The sequence below is a fragment of the Haemorhous mexicanus genome, chromosome Z, assembly GCF_027477595.1.
Source record: "Haemorhous mexicanus isolate bHaeMex1 chromosome Z, bHaeMex1.pri, whole genome shotgun sequence".
Taxonomy (NCBI): domain Eukaryota; kingdom Metazoa; phylum Chordata; class Aves; order Passeriformes; family Fringillidae; genus Haemorhous; species Haemorhous mexicanus.
The window spans coordinates 79872355-79887971 of NC_082381.1; the positions used below are offsets into that span (position 1 = coordinate 79872355).

Below are 15617 nucleotides of genomic sequence, written 5' to 3' on the forward strand. Positions count from 1 at the left end.
TAAGGCACACAGCCATTTGTAAAGGCTCCTGAGGGCTGCTGGGAGCTTTGAGGACTAAATGTGGTTTGCTGCCTGGAGAGAAAAACAACAGGTTTAGCTGGACGTCTAAATGTCATTACAGGCCGCTGTGTCAGAAACAGTAGTTTCTCAGCACTCAGACTTCGTTCATATCATAGGCACATTAGAAGTGTCTGATCCTATTGACTCTACGCTGCAGTTTTGTCCCTCTGACCATATAAGATACTCTCCCTTGCTCCAGTTGAAGTACCCAATATATGGAGTTTACCTCCTCCAGGTTTATTAGAAGATGAGAAATGACTGATAACATTTATCCTCTGTGTACTCCTCACTGAGACTTACCCCTTCCTGCAGGTTTACGTTGTAGTGACAGATATTTGAAAACACCTTGACTGTACCATGAAAATGATGACCTGAGTTGTGTATTTGGACAGCACTGAGCTGTCCAGACAACAGCCAGACAACACAAGAGAGCAGGATTTTTGGAAATTACTTGGGATGTCGGGTGGGTCAGCACTGGGGTACTCTGTCCCAGGCTCCTGAGGTGGCTGGACACACTGCCAGGGGCCAGGTGGTTCATTTCCCTGTTGTGTTCTGTAATGCTGGACTCCAGCTGCTCAGGATCCTTGTCTTGTTTGGTTCATCACATCCACAATCCACTTACGGCTGTTTCTAAAGGCAGCACCAATCAGCAGAGAATACATTTGTTTATTCATTTATTTATTTTATTGTTTTTCAGGAAAAAATGCTGTAAGGGTTATAAGTTTGTTCTTGGACAGTGCATCCCTGAAGGTATGTGATTTCACTGTTCTTACACATCATGTCCCCATGCATTTGTCTTTCCCCATCTGCCGTCTTCTCCACATTGTCTGTTTGGAAGAGCAACCTGACAGAAGCATAGGCTTCACCATATCTCATGTATCAGTGTTGGGAGAGCTGTTTCCCAGAAATTGTTCAGAAAATAAAAAGATCCACAACTCCCAAAAGTGCTGCTTAGCATGCCAAGCCATGATCCTCCCCTAAGTACACATGGCTGCACAGACCACAGACCTTGTGCTATGACCTGCTGCTCTGCAGACAGAGGAACATGTTGTGCCCTTGGCTGGGTGGTTGGGAGCACTCTGAGCACCTTTCATGGATGATGGCTTTCCCCATTTATCCCTCCGATCTGGTACAGCTGACTTGATTTGTCAGTGCACAGGAGATGGTGAGTAGGTGAGTTAGTCCTGCCTGTAATTTCCCATGGGTGTGGCTTCCTTGTCACCAGGGGCCAAGGAAGATGCAGATTTAATCAGGATAGTTCAGTATGCAGCAGTAAAAATGGATCTGATTTGGATAAAACTGGCTCTGAATTTGTTGGACTGCAGGAACTACCAGGCAGGAGCAAATGCCCAGAGACGACATGCCAAAAAACATTTTTTTTACAACAAGTAAGTTAAAAGGTTGATCTATGGCAACATGTTCTTCTATTTGATGATATATGGAAAGCCTTGATTTAGTCTGAGAATTTTCCTAGTTTGTGACTGTGATGTTTTGGGGGAAAAGTGACAAATCAACATAGTGGAGAATCAGCTGGTTTTGAGTTGCAGTGTCCAGCCAAAAGGGATTGTAACCCAAACTCTAATCCTTGTGGGTTTGTTGTGGGTTTGTTGCTGTTGTTTTAATTTGTGTCTTCTTTGCTGCTGGCTAGAAACACTAAAACAATGGGTGGATTGATAAGGGTGGAGACAGGGAGAAAAAAAAGAGCGAAACAGCTCAGGATGACCCTGTGCCTGGAGGAGCTGGGTAGGGTTTAGGTAAAATTGGTAGTGACACATGGTGGTTTCTCATCCCATGGTTTTGCTGTGAGTTTTGTCTCAGCTTGTGTGATACAGGTGACAACTCCAGTGTGAGACAGACACTTGGAAGAGGCAGTTGTGTATATTGGAGGCAGAATTCCTGAATCCTTTCAGGGTGGAAAGAAGCCAGGACTCTACATTCTGGCCTCCAGCTTTCCTATGGATTTAAGAATTTTATGTACTGGCTATTCACTGAATATAATGGATGCAGCAAGAGAATTAATAGGAGCAAAAACAAAATGAGAGCCATGGCAATTTATTACTTTGGCTTCTAATTCTCATCTCTTGAGACGTTAGGTGATTATGAAAGCAGCTTTTATTATGCGCCCACTGGCTTTGTCCAATCCTGTCTTTTAACTGCATTTCAGTAACCTGAGAGTTTCTGCCCCTAATTCAATTCTCTGCTTCTCTCCCTTTGTTTCTCCATTCCCCCTTTTCAGCTTTATCTGTATTCTGCCTGGAACTTCAGGGGCCACAGCAGTTGTTATAACATCCGAGACAATCTCAGGCTCTTGGAGTAGGGGCGAGAAACACGATTCACTGAAGTATTCGTTTCACTTACTCTGTTACAAGACATCACTTGGCTCTTCACACATTGTTTTGGCATAATCTTGACAGAGTAGCTGTATGAAATCCATATCTCCAAACAGACACATAAATGCATTACAGATGTGAGTTTATTAGAGCACATCTGCACCTTTTAATCCAGTACTGGCACATTGAAACTGTGAGAAGTCGTTCCAGCCCTGTCTCCTCTGTGATTTAGCAGTGGCTGCAGGGAGGAGGGTTGACAGAGGTATAGCTCCTCCCTTTTCCACCCTTTTATAGCTGCCTGGGGAGCACACCAATCTCCTTCTGGGACAGCTGTTCCTTAAACAGACTCTTTTCCAAAGGCTTGTGGCTTTGTCCATGTCCCTTATTGGTTTTTGTCCTGATATTTTTCATCTGCCCTTGAAAAGGAACAGAAATCAGTGTAGTACAGTATGAGTCTACACCTCCAGTTTCTGCATTTTGTCTATTTTATACTCACCTTCCCACGGTGGCTTTCAGCTGCATGACCAGGGATCCTCAGAAAACATTGAGTGGAGTTACTTCCGTGTGTCTGATTCTCTCCATGGCATCTCTTCCTGCTCTACCTGTTCAGCAAAGTGGATAAAAAGAACAGCTCCTCACCTTTTTCTCCTGTGTGATCTCCTTTTGCTTTGGAGACTCACTGCTCCAGCCAAGTCCAGTCTTGGGTCCTGTCTCATGGTGTCATAGAGTGAAGAAGGGAGAGATGCAGTATGAAGCAGTTTATTTTGGAGACCAACTTTCCTATTGCTGGTTTGTTTCCTGAGTTGGCTATGGAAGAATTCAGAGTAAAAGACTCTATTACAGGCCAACTATAGTCAGATCTGGTCTTTCCTTAGTAATGTTGTTTCAAAAATTTCCTTGGTAAACTTTCCGTGCTATATTGTCATTTCTGAGTTCATTGAAACTTATACAGAGACATTTGTTATTCTGCTTTGGCTTTTGCATTTTCCTAAAGTCTGGAACAGCCTGATCCTCATTGTATGGTTTTGATTCATCCTCAAACCACATTTCTTAGGCTGGTAAACAAGTGGTTTGAACAGAGGAGGGAATGTTCATCTCCAGTTCTGCAGAGCACACACAGGTGGTGCAGCAGCTTTTGCCTAGTTTCATCTCAGTTGTGAGAACTGTTTCTAGGGAAGTCATGTTACCTGGGACCAAAGCCCTGGGGATACAGCTCTGGACCTGAGACCTGCCTACCACTGTGTGATTTGGGTTGACTGTGTGGCACCACCACCAGGGATATTTGTCCTTCCTGGACCCTTATGCAGCTTTGTGTGAAGGTAAATGAGACAATGGACATGATGGAGCTGTGCTGAGGTGGACACGTTCAAAGGCTGGTTACATTAAATTTGGAGACAGATGGATAAAAAGAACTGGCACTGTTTAGTCTAGAAACAAGGAGGCTGAGGGGAGACATGATAAGGGTTTTTAGGTATGTGAAAACTTTCTGCAAGGGGGAAGGTAAACTGTTCTTTATGGCTGAGGAGAAGAGGACAAAAATAATGGGCCTAAGTGTCTGTAAGGGGAGTTTGGATTAGATACGAGTAAAAAGCTTTCTGTCTGCAAGGATATTTCCTCTCTGGACTAGACTACTAGGCAAGCCATATCCATCCCTTAGGGAAAAGGAAAACTAGGAAATGTTTATGCATAGCTACTCCTGCTTGTAACGGGAGATGACCCCTTCCAGCTTTGTTTTTTCTGATTTTGTTAGGGCACATTTATTCCTGGAAGGACAGGGAGGCCAGAGCTTGTTTTACCTCTGCTCTGAATAGCTGAACATGGCACAGGCCAAGTCTCACACCTGAGTGTATACACTGGGTAAGGAGCAGCACATACACCCCTATGCTGGACATACCATCCTGTTCTCACTCTGATTTTGTTTCAGTGGAAAACAAAAATTGCAACCATGCCCAGGAAAAATACCAGCAATGCTTTAAAACTGGGACTATTTAGTAGTGCCAAATGTAACAGGAGTTTACAGCCCAGCATCACCTAAAGAGTCCAAACTACCCCTAGACTGAACAGTTTGAAAGCAAGAGTTATGGTTTCTTTTCATGGCTCTGCACTGTGGGACACTGGTTACTGCAGGGGGTCCTAGCATTGCCATTCACCACCACAGCACTGTGGGCAGACTTCAAGTTGTGAAGCAAGAAGGAAAGAAAGGATGCCTGTTATTCAGGAGGTGATAAACAAAATGCTTGGCACTGTTACAGTAGTAAGTCTATTACAATAGTACATTTTTTTCTACAGGGTTGTGGCATGAGATACAGCATCTTGCCAAGTTTCATTTTGTGCTTTTCTGTATTTTGGGGCACTGTTACTTTTAACTCTAGTGCCAGGCATGTGCTCTATATACTTTGTACAGAAAATGTGTTTGCTTTACCATCTCTTAGCTCATTTTAATTGTTTGGAACAATCATCATACCCAGAGGTATCTGCTAGTCATTAGGGTGAGTCAATAATGAGTTTTAATAATGTATATGGAAACACAGTGCTTTGATAGAAACTTGCTTGAACCACTTAGATTTTGTTTGGACAGGTCTGGTCTGGAGCATGGATGAGATATTTCTGCTGTGGCCCCCAGTGCCCACTCACTGGATTGTCACGGCCACCTGGGTGCTCTCTGCAGGGTGATGATCTCTGAAACGGTCACAGAAACTGCTACTTGCTTCGGTGTAAAACCTGACCTTGGGCAGGCTGTGTCTGAGCTGGTTCTGAGACCAGATGCCACTCGAGGTCCTGGTTTCTCCCAGCATGTTCCCCATGGTGCTGCAAAACCTTCACACCCACAGCTGGGAGCTGTTCTTTGCCCCCAGCCCTGCCACCAGCACCATGCCAGGGGCCACATCCAGCCCCCGACAGGACAGGGATGTGGGTCAAACCCCACTGTGCTCTAGTGTCCACCCCTGTGGCTTCAGTTCTGCTGCTACACAGCAGTGAAATTAGAAACAGATTGCCTTTGGGTTTCAAACAGAGACTTCCATCTTTTGGGATTTCAATGACATACCCTGATCTGCACACTGCAGCTATTATGATGGGTTTGTAACAATGCACTATTTGCTAGAAGGGTTATATCTGGCTTCAAACAAATGACATGTGATGTAATTAACTTTTCCTTGTGATATACTTTCCGCCTGGCTTTGGCGGTTAACCTCGTGGTTTTTCACAGTTTCTACATAGAAATGTTGCTATCAGGCTTAAAAATCTGTTGAAGAAAGCTAAAAGAATGTTTTAGGTAATTTAATATTTCTGTGAAAAGAACTCCTAAAATCTGCCAAATGCAAAAGTGACTCTTGCTTAAAATACTGCTTTAAGAAATAGTCTAACTACTGCAAAGCTGTGAATAGCAATTACAGTTTTAATATATTCCTTTGCTCATGTCTCATAAATGTTTTGTATCTAAGTTCCTTCAGTCCTTAAAAACAATGTAACTCAACTTCATACTAATTAGCAGAGAGGCAAAATGTTTGCAATCTAAGTATCATCCATCTACTGCCTTTGGTATTTTTCCTAACCATGTTTTCCTCTCCCTTAGACTACGATGTCTGTGCTGAAGCTCCCTGTGAACAGCAGTGCACAGATAATTTTGGGAGAGTCTTATGCACTTGCTATCCTGGATACCGCTATGATCGGGAGAGGCACAGGAACAGAGAGAAGCCTTACTGCCTGGGTGGGTAGATGAGCATGTTGAGCTCCCCCCTGGTTAATGATTTATCCTGCTTCCTTCAGTCTTTTAGGAGCCAGTTTGAATCTGAAACCTTTCTTATTCTCAGTATTATTACAGAAGAAATGTGGGGGTTAGCTATATTAAGAATTGAGGGATGTAGATGGCCCTGATATTTTTAGGAGGTATTACCTACAACAAGATTTACACACCCAAACACTTTGAAGTGTTGGGTGGATGTAATTTTCCTTTAATTCCTCCTGCTGGTTGTGAGCCATATATACTGAATATTAAAGCACTATCACTAGGCCTAATTACTAAAACTAATCCTTGGGGTTTGACTCAGATGGCCAGTATATAATTCAAGATTAATCATTTACATGTGGTCCTGCTGTGGCTAGTCCTGCCCTGCCCTGCATGGTTTGCCATGCCAGGGAGCCAAGGTTTGCAGGAGGGAGTTTTGCTTGTGAGCTTTTCAATGCAAAGAGACTTTCAAACAATATTCACTGCTAAAATTCCAGGTGCATTAATAATTTTAATAGTGCAGTTTGCCCAGAGCTCCAGACCAAAGGCTCCAGCTTGAAATTGTGGTGTTCCAATTACTTGTTTGTTTAACTACAAAACTTCTTTTTACCTCTAAAAGAAGTCTTTCATTGTGTCGGAAGTCTGAAACCTCCAGCTGCGGGACATTTTTAATTTCTGCTTTTCTCCAGATATCGACGAGTGTGCCACGAGCAATGGGACTCTGTGCTCTCAGATCTGTGTCAACACCCTGGGCAGCTACAGGTGCGAGTGTCACGAAGGCTATGTCCGGGAGGAGGATGGCAGGACATGCACCAAAGGAGATAAAGGCAGGTGCTAGTGAAGACTAAATGTTCTGGGTAAAATGGATGCCTAAAGAGTTGGTCTGTCGTGAAGAGGAACTGCTCCCAGTGCTACACTTGGAGCTGGGGGTCCAAAGCTGGGATGCAGCTGATGTTCCTGGGGATCCGGGCAGCTCACTGTGTACCTGAGCACCTGTGGAGCAGCCCTGCCAAACTCTCTCCTCCTATGCACAAGTACACTGGAGGATGTGGAAGGCATCTTCTCCTAGGGAGGCAGAATGGCTGAATAATGAAATTCACCATTACAGCTTCAGTTAGATCATTCCTGTTAGATCCAGTTGCTAAAAGCTGTAGTTTGCTCCAATACCAGCCTGGATTACAATTTTTTGTGGTCCCAAGCTAAGGAGTCATAGGAAAAAATCTTACCAGATGAAGAGCCTTAAAAATTTTCACTGATTTCACCTGTAAATTAAATAATTTCAGTAAGTTTAATTTGTATTTACACACCCACATCTGAAATTAGCAAAAGGCCCTGGGTTGGATGGCTAGCGCCCCTTGGCCTTTAGAGGCTCAAAAAATGTGTGCTTGGGGATCCAACATGCTTTCCAAGCCTTGCTTAAATCAATTTCTAAATTACATTGACCAAGGCCAAATGCTGATGACCTGCAATTATGTCAAATTGCATGTCCTGTGCCTGGGGTCTTTTTTTCTCTTTTTTTTTTTTTTTTTTTTTTTTTTTGTCAATGGAATTTAATGGGAAAGGGGTAAATATAAGGGCTTGTTCTTGCGTCTCACTGTTGGTTCAGAGTGTATACATGTGCCGTGCACAAATTATTTTATAGGTTTGACCTCATTGTAGTTATTAAATTACAGCATTTAGAATACTACAGAATAAATACTGATATGAAAATTTAAAAAGAAAGGAGGAAGAGAACAGTGGTCTGAAAAAAAAGAAACCAACAACTTTTGATGAATGGTGACTTACCATAGGCTCATCAATTAATGCCTGAATGTGGTCTCACAGTGTGATCCAAATCCCACCGGATGGCCAGAGCAATTTATAATTTTCATTTTCATCTGAAAATGTGTAACTGGAGCCACTCCATTAACTGTAATTGTTCCTTGTAGTTTTAATCTTTTTTTCCTTATCAGAGTGTGTGTGTATGGATGTATGTGATAAATAACCTAGATATACCCCCTACAAATAGGAGGTTTTTTTAAAATATTCCTCTGGGTAGTTAAAATTTCTCTATACAGTAATGTCCAAAGCATTCAGGATAACCAACCATTCAAAATATTCAAGGCTATGGAAATTACTCTCCTGTTTGAAAACCACCATTTTTACACTGAATGGACACGGCACATAAAAATGTCAGTTCCAGCAGACAATCTGGAATGAAATACCCACCATGTCTCCAGATATCTCCCCAGCCAGCTGTGCGAAGAAAAGAAGGATGCCTTCTGGTAGTCACCCCGTTGTACTCCACATAAATGTTAGGAATTTTCGGACCTCGGGTGAAAACGAGGAGCCGTGTCCGTAACTCATTCCGAGGAGAAGGCTTGTGTGAGGAGCCAGCTGTAGCGACGCTCCACCCCGCGGCCAGCCCCAGCCCTGCACCGCACCCGTGCCAGAGCGGCTGCCTAATAAACACATCATTCGCTTTTCATCGCAGCCGGAACATTCACATTTTATTTTAAAATTTAGTGGGAGAGGCAAAACCCCTTTACGCCTCTCCATTTCTAACGAGGGTGTATGTTTTGCGGGAGATACAGCCGTGTTCTCATTTTTCCATGCCAAAAGGATGCCATTCAGACACTTTTTTGGCTCTGTAAATGGTTGTAGTGTGGTCACCTTTTTTTTGGCTCTGTAAGCGTCTTGACAGCGAGCTTTGGGTTGATTGGTGGACACAAGAAGAGGGAGCATTTATTTTTGCATCCACTGTCACATTTGAGGGAGACAATACAGCTACCCACGCAGGAGTAGGCAGATGAAACCATCTCAGCAGGCTGAGCCCAGATAATACAACACAGATGATCAGCTCAAGAGCCTCCGTGCAAACACCGGCCGCAGAAGAGCTCCCGCAGAGCTCTCCCCTGCCAGCATCTCCTCCTCTTCCAGCATCAGCCTCCAAGCCCATACACAAAGAAAACACTGCACTCCCCCAGGCAGATCTCTTAGCAAGAGGTGCTGCAGGGCTCTCCAGCATCTCACCAAGATTAAAGGGCTCATCATGTGTAAGCTAGACTTTGTGTTCTGAGAGGCTGTATAAAATGGGGCTGCTTTAGGCCTTCTTCAAAATAATTTCAGTCTCCTTGTGTAGGTCTGTGCAATGGGAACAAGTTATGTAAGTGCCTTGCTCAGTGCTAGCCCAGCTAACCCTGGAAGTTGACCTTGGTTTCTGCACCGTGCGTGGGTGGCTCCATCTAATGGCCTTTTGCCTTTGCTGGCCGGTTCTACGTGACTTCTGGCTTTATCCACACTTTATTTCTGACTTTACTTGTAGTTTGATCCTGATACAGGGCTGGATGGGGGTAGAGCAAATGTTTGATGGATGACTCCTTCCCCGGGCAAATCATCACCTCTGTCTGGTATGAGTTAGGGGGATTCCACCTCTCTCCTGAGATGCAACTCATGCTTGCTCATACAAGGATCTTGGACTTCTTCCTCCGACAAGTCAATCCAGCCGGCTTTGCAGAAATCTCACTGGTATGACATTTCCCAAACATTAGCTGATCCCCCCAGCATTCATCTCCATGGACTGTTACAGCCCTCTTTTATCTGTGCTTGTCAGCCCCATGTGTCACATCCTACAGGAAGATAAACTGGGTTTTATAATGAAACACAAGGCCAAATTCACCACTCCTTAACTGCATATAATTCCACAGATTCTGGTGGGATTGCATTAGATTTCCAACAGCAGAGGCTCTGGCAGTTTCTCCACATGACTGTGTGTTGCTTTCAGCAACATTTCCTAACACAATGGTAGAACTCATCTGGTGAGATAGCTATAAAAAGAAATTTTTGTTGAGACCAGTACAAAATCCAGGCCTTATTGGTCTTTCAAAAAGAAAGAAAAAAAAAGTTGGATTTTTTTTTTTAATGTCTCCATATACATCTCTCTGTGAGTCCTACACAGGTCCAAAAATGGGCATGTCAAGACACTGAGGTTTTCTAAAGGAAGATGAAAAATTGGAGAGGGAGGAAGAACTCCACAATAACTGACTTGTGGTCAAGAGCAAATTTATTTTACAGAAATGTAAAGTGGTGTCTTTATTACGGCACATCAATTCCCTCTTAAGGAAAAAAAAGCCCTGCATGGTGAGGATTATTTCATCTACAAGATAAAGGTTTATGGGCAAAGAGGTTTTGGAGGGAATCAAAGGCAAAAACTTATTAGCATTAGGAATATAGGAGAGAAGAAGGAAAGCAGCATATACTGTGTATTCCAGTATCTTCACAAAAATGCTGGAGTTCCTCTGGGAGGTCTTGTGTCTAAATAGTTTTGGATCCAGCGTAGCTGAAGTTTGGTGAAATTCTATTCTGTGCTGTGTATAGTACACTGGAAAACACCAAAAAGTACCATCTGGTCCTAAAACTTGGAGCCGTCTGAACACTGCACAGAAAGCTGATCAGGTACCAAACCTGCACTGAGGAAAGAGCTGGGAAGCTCAAACTGCAGTGTGTGCTTGCTGCCATAAAAATGGTAAATAATATGTGTAATATAGTAAGGATGTTGGAGTGCAGCCATGGGAACAGGCAGCTCATGACTGGGAAAATACCCAGGCCTTTGTGCCCCAATTTTCCAAACAGTTCAGTACTAATAGCTGTTCTAATGCTCCTGGTTATTCCCACATCTTGCCCTTACATCTCTCTCCTAACTGATTAGCAGATAAGCAAGATTTAATTTTGTCTTCTAAAATCAATATGTCATTATAGCCAATGGAATAAACATACCTTCCCAAATATGTGCATAGGTGGTCTGTAGACAACCATCAGATGGTTGCAGTCTTCCATATTGGACCTTGCAAATATTTATAATCAAGTAGCACGTAATATTTTTTTGTATTAGAAGCTTTAGGGCTCATTTCAAAAGATGAAGATGTTTCAAAATCAATACACATTTCTGAAAAGATGAAGGGCATTCAATCCAAGAGACAAGTGTAACAGAGTAACTCAGCACAATGCAGTTGATCCTTTTGGAAGACTTTGAAGATTCCCTGACTTTAACTAGAGCACCTGCAGAGTTTTTCCATTGTGGGACATGCACTGAAAGGTCAGTGTTCAAACACACCCAGCAACCCGCCTGGGTAACATCATACAAGGCTACAGATCATACGCAAAGCTTCAATAGACTTGATATTTCTCAACAATGTTGAAGTGAAAAAAACTCACCTAGAGTTTGCCAGTAAGTGTCATCCTGTGGTTTGGAAACCAGATTTGTCCTTAAGCAGACATCTGTTACAACAATGCTTGTTTGCCTGCAGTGCAGAACTGCTTGACTGTGTACGGTACTGGGAGAAGGACAAAAATAACATTTGCAATATCTCTCACAGTTTGAATAATTTAATGGATTCTTGAAAAGATCCTATTCATGCATAGCATCAACAGATGTGACCCTTCCTCTTGTGTGGATTTCAATCCCTGTCATTAATCTCAATCCCCATCTCTGCTCAGGCTAATTCCATCACATGGAGAATAACCCATGATGATAAAGAGCAGTTTGTGCAAAATGAGCAAAATAAGCATATTCTGAGGGATTTTACTGTAATTTATAGCATATGAAAATCTGCCCTTCAGGGGACTGTAAGTCAGTTCAGATCTATGGGGTTAGTCTACCCTAAACAAAAAGATAAAAGAGGGGGTGTGAACTTTTCCAGGTATTAAACAAATGAATTCTCTGGGTACTGTTAACTGGAAACAGCTGCTTTAAAAATGTGCTCAGAGCTGTCCCTGCAAAGTTTCTCAGCCTTACATAGAAATTCGCAGTCAAAGATTTAATAATGGCAGGATTGCCTTCTCTTTTCACAGTCTGGGGAAATATAACAACCTTCAAGTTGCTTTTCCTATCACTTTATGAATTTCTTTCCTTTGGATCTTTACATTTATAGTGGAAACTGCTTTCTTTCAGTTGGGCTTCCTGAGAAATCTGAAAATGCAGCAAAACCGGGGACATGCTGTGCCTCTTGTAAGGAATTCCATCAAATAAAGCAGACAGTTTTACAGCTGAAGCAAAAGGTATGAACATTGATCACTCATGTCTTTACCAGACCTGTATGTTTTACAGCAACTGAGGTTAATTTCTATGTTTGGAGACATGTCACTGACATGTGGTTCTTGCACATACAAAGAGAAGGGCAATATATTTTAAAATCATGTAGGAATGATATCTCTCCCTTATGCTCCTGCACAATTTGTAAGCAGATTGCTCCCCAAGTTCATGGAGCTATGTTACCAAGCTCATGGTGACAGAGCCTGACAAACACCCATCCCAGGCTGAGCCCAGGTTTCTTGGCAATCTGTGCTGGCCTGAGCTTTTCATTCACTCTGAATGCACAGGATTTTGGACATGATCCACCTCTAGAGTAAGCACGTGCAAGACATTTTATAGATGTGGGAACATGATTTTTTCATTAATAGGGTGCTGGTGCAGAATTCTTGGCAAATAGGTGTGGGACTAAACAAAAATATCACTATCTTTAAATATGACTTTCCCCTTAAAAAAGAAAAACCCTGAGTCACAAACCTTTTTTTTTTTTTTACCTATTCCATTGCTAGTAGAGAATAAAGCATTTAGAAACCTTTCCTGGGCATTAATTGCACACATATGTAGCTTCTTTTTGCATTTTAGTAGTGCAATAATGAAAAGAGTAGTAGTAGTAGTGAGATAATACAGAGAGCCATATGCAGGGATGCAGGTGGTGCCTTTTCTGGTGGCATCTCCTTTGAACACTAAGGTTCTTTCAAATTGAAGCTCTCTGTAGGAACATTCTCATCAGATCATGCTGACAGGCTGTAATTATTTCTCCCAGGATACTCAATTAATTTCTTTCCATTGTGTCAAAACACAATTTGGTGTATTCACTCATTTCTCATTTAATATTAGGAAGAAAGAAATCTTCCTCATTAAAGTGAGATTGACTGAGGTTGGAGATACTCTTTATCTCCAAAATCTCAAAACATCTTGTATTCCTTCTGAATCAGCAGGAACACAAACATGGAAGTGACAGAATTTCATGTGTGATGGAAATTCTGTTTTTCAAAAAAATGGTAGCAGAGAGGTTAAAAAAGGACCCATGCCTTTGAGTGGCTGTTTCTCCAGCTGTTTTCCATGATGCTGAGCAGGCTCGCACTGACCTCCAGGGAAGGATCCGGGGGTCACATTGTTGGCCACATTGTTTGCTCGAGAATTGATTGATGGAATTAATGGGAGGTTTTTGTGTCTAACTTCTGCTGTTAGATGCTTGTGTTCAAAACTCATTCCAGGAAAACTCAGACCATTGAGACCTGTCACTGTAGGCATTTGTACAGTAGCTGTGGACAAATGAAGCAGCTCACTCTTGCTTCATAGCTAAATCTTTTCATAGTTCCTAACTTATTTTCCCCCGTATGCTCTAGTGAGACTTGTTCAACTTGGCATCCTCAGAGGGAGCCCACATGGTTGTGCTCCACACAGAAGGAGCTGAAAGAGAAGGTTCCCAATACCCTCAGCAACTGTTACCCCAAAGAAAGGAGAGTTTTCATCTATGCTGAATGAAGACCTGGCCCCATGGTGCTTCTCTGCCCAGGGAGACATCAACCCTCATGTTTCACCAGCCACTTCCCATGGCCAAGTTCTCCTGGGGAGGACATCTCTCAATAGCTGTGGTTAAAGCTGCTCTGTTTTGCATAGAAAAGTTCATTTCTATCTGCCAGGGAGATGGTTTATGAAATAAGTCTTCAGTCTTGAGGTTAAGGCTTTCAAATTTTATGAACTTTATTCAAAATTGTGGTTAGCAGAAAAGCCTGTCATACAATGAATGCATTGTCCTGATAGACTAGAGGTCTGTGGGCAGTCCTAGGTTGATCTAAGACTTTGATGAAAGGAAGAAGAGTGGAAAGCTGAAAAACTGGGGAAAATATATCTGGCATGCTGACACACAGCCAACAATTAAAAGAAGAAAAAACCGAGTTTTGGTCGGTCCTATTGCACAGACGTGTTTAAACATCTTAATTAGAAAGCCATGTTCCACATCACTACTGACAGGCACTGTCCAATTTTCTAAACCACAGACCTCCTAGAAACTATGCAAAACTCCAAATGCAGCATGAAACACAGCACATGGAAGACTTGTTTCTAGAACAGCCTTTCTTTAGAATTTACCCTTGCTAATATTTGCATGCATATGGTAAAAATAACCAAAATATTATTTTCCAAGGGCCATAAGGATTCGGAGCTGTAGATGGAGAAAGCCAAGGTTATCCTGGACTAGGATCCTGGTTCAGTTAAAAGGTGAAACAGAAATTAGGCCAGTGAGTATATCCAATAGCAAAGAGGATGTGAGTCAACAACAAAAACACATGGTTTGGCCCAGTGCATGTAACAACCATTTTCTGGCCAGAAGATATCAAAGAGCAGTGAGCTAGACCAGAGCCTGGGTATTTTGGCACTCCTAGTGTGTACTTCAAGTACAGCTGAGTCAGTGGGGAAGCATGCATAGATGCTTTCACAGCAGCTATGTGATTTCTTTTCTAACTTAGTTGTTACAACAGCCTGGCTGGCAGGAACAAGTAAATATTTAAGCATCAGAAGGGAATACACTTCCAAATCCTCTTCATGATGAGTGTTTGCCACTAAATGCACCTTTTTACTCCAATCTGGCCATTTGCAGTATGACCTGAAGAGTATTCATGGCTGGGTCTATGTACTCAGTGACATCTATTTATCAACTGATACAGCTATAGATCCCCAGAATGAGATATTTACATGCAAGCTAAAATGAGGACTTCAATTAATCTGCCACTCAATTGTGGCCACCCCTAAGGAGAAGCACTCACTGATGACACTGAAAATATTCTCAAAAAACTACTTTAAAAATATAATACTCTCAGGTAGCCACAGGATTTGACTTTTTGTCTCTGTTCTAGCTTGACAGCACTGGAACCGCAGAGTCCTTGATTGATTTGTGCCATGTAGTGGAAGTTTGCACCATGGTCCTTGCAAGCTTTTCCTTTGTATCCAGCCAGGAACCTGCTCTGGGTAGGACACACATCTAGGAAACAAAACTTTGCTGACCAGAGCCAGCCAGTAGATCTTCTCATGCTGATCCCTGGCCAGTGAGGCTGTGAGAGCCACAGCTACTGTATTTTCCTCTTCAGCTCCAGGGGTAGGATGTTGTGTCCCACAGAGTAGCCCTCTATGTTCAGCAGCCCCACAGTTTGGTCTGTGCTGCACTGGCTGGGAAGCTGCCTGAGAAAGCTGCAAGGTCACAGGTAAACAAAGCACATGCTTTCCTTTGAAAAAGCAAGGATGACAGCTCACCCCAGATCTATAGGTGTGCTGAAGCCCCATTTTCGGTGTGAAAAGCAAATTCATTGGGATGAGAATATAAGAAACACCCTCTGGGACTTCTGTGAAAATACGATCTCATCCAGCCACTGATTTCTGCAGGGGTGGAGTGAATCTACCAAATTCTTGTTAGACTACATCATGATTCTTAATT

At 42.6% G+C, this 15617-nt stretch overlaps 1 protein-coding gene and 1 long non-coding RNA gene across 4 annotated transcripts in view; one reads left to right on the plus strand and one right to left on the minus strand.

Moving 5' to 3' along the window:
• Positions 1-15617, plus strand: part of CCBE1 (collagen and calcium binding EGF domains 1) — a 92645-nt gene that overhangs the window by 70461 nt on the left and 6567 nt on the right. Inside the window, exons 3-6 of one of the 2 annotated variants that reach the window (XM_059836548.1) lie at positions 758-810; positions 5965-6099; positions 6807-6944; positions 12047-12153. In XM_059836548.1, the coding sequence (XP_059692531.1) occupies positions 758-810; positions 5965-6099; positions 6807-6944; positions 12047-12153 (433 nt within the window). Of the gene's footprint in view, positions 1-757; positions 811-1331; positions 1449-5964; positions 6100-6806; positions 6945-12046; positions 12154-15617 lie in introns of those variants that run through there. The other variant, XM_059836549.1, reaches the window with a different exon arrangement.
• On the minus strand, positions 785-8464 carry LOC132322200 (uncharacterized). Of its 2 annotated transcripts, none has more exons than XR_009485040.1 (4): positions 8326-8464; positions 7344-7379; positions 2887-3197; positions 785-2801 (listed from the first exon to the last, which is right to left on the minus strand). It is a non-coding gene; the product is annotated as an uncharacterized LOC132322200 (long non-coding RNA). The 2 variants fall into 2 exon arrangements; XR_009485041.1 differs by having other exon boundaries at positions 785-2806.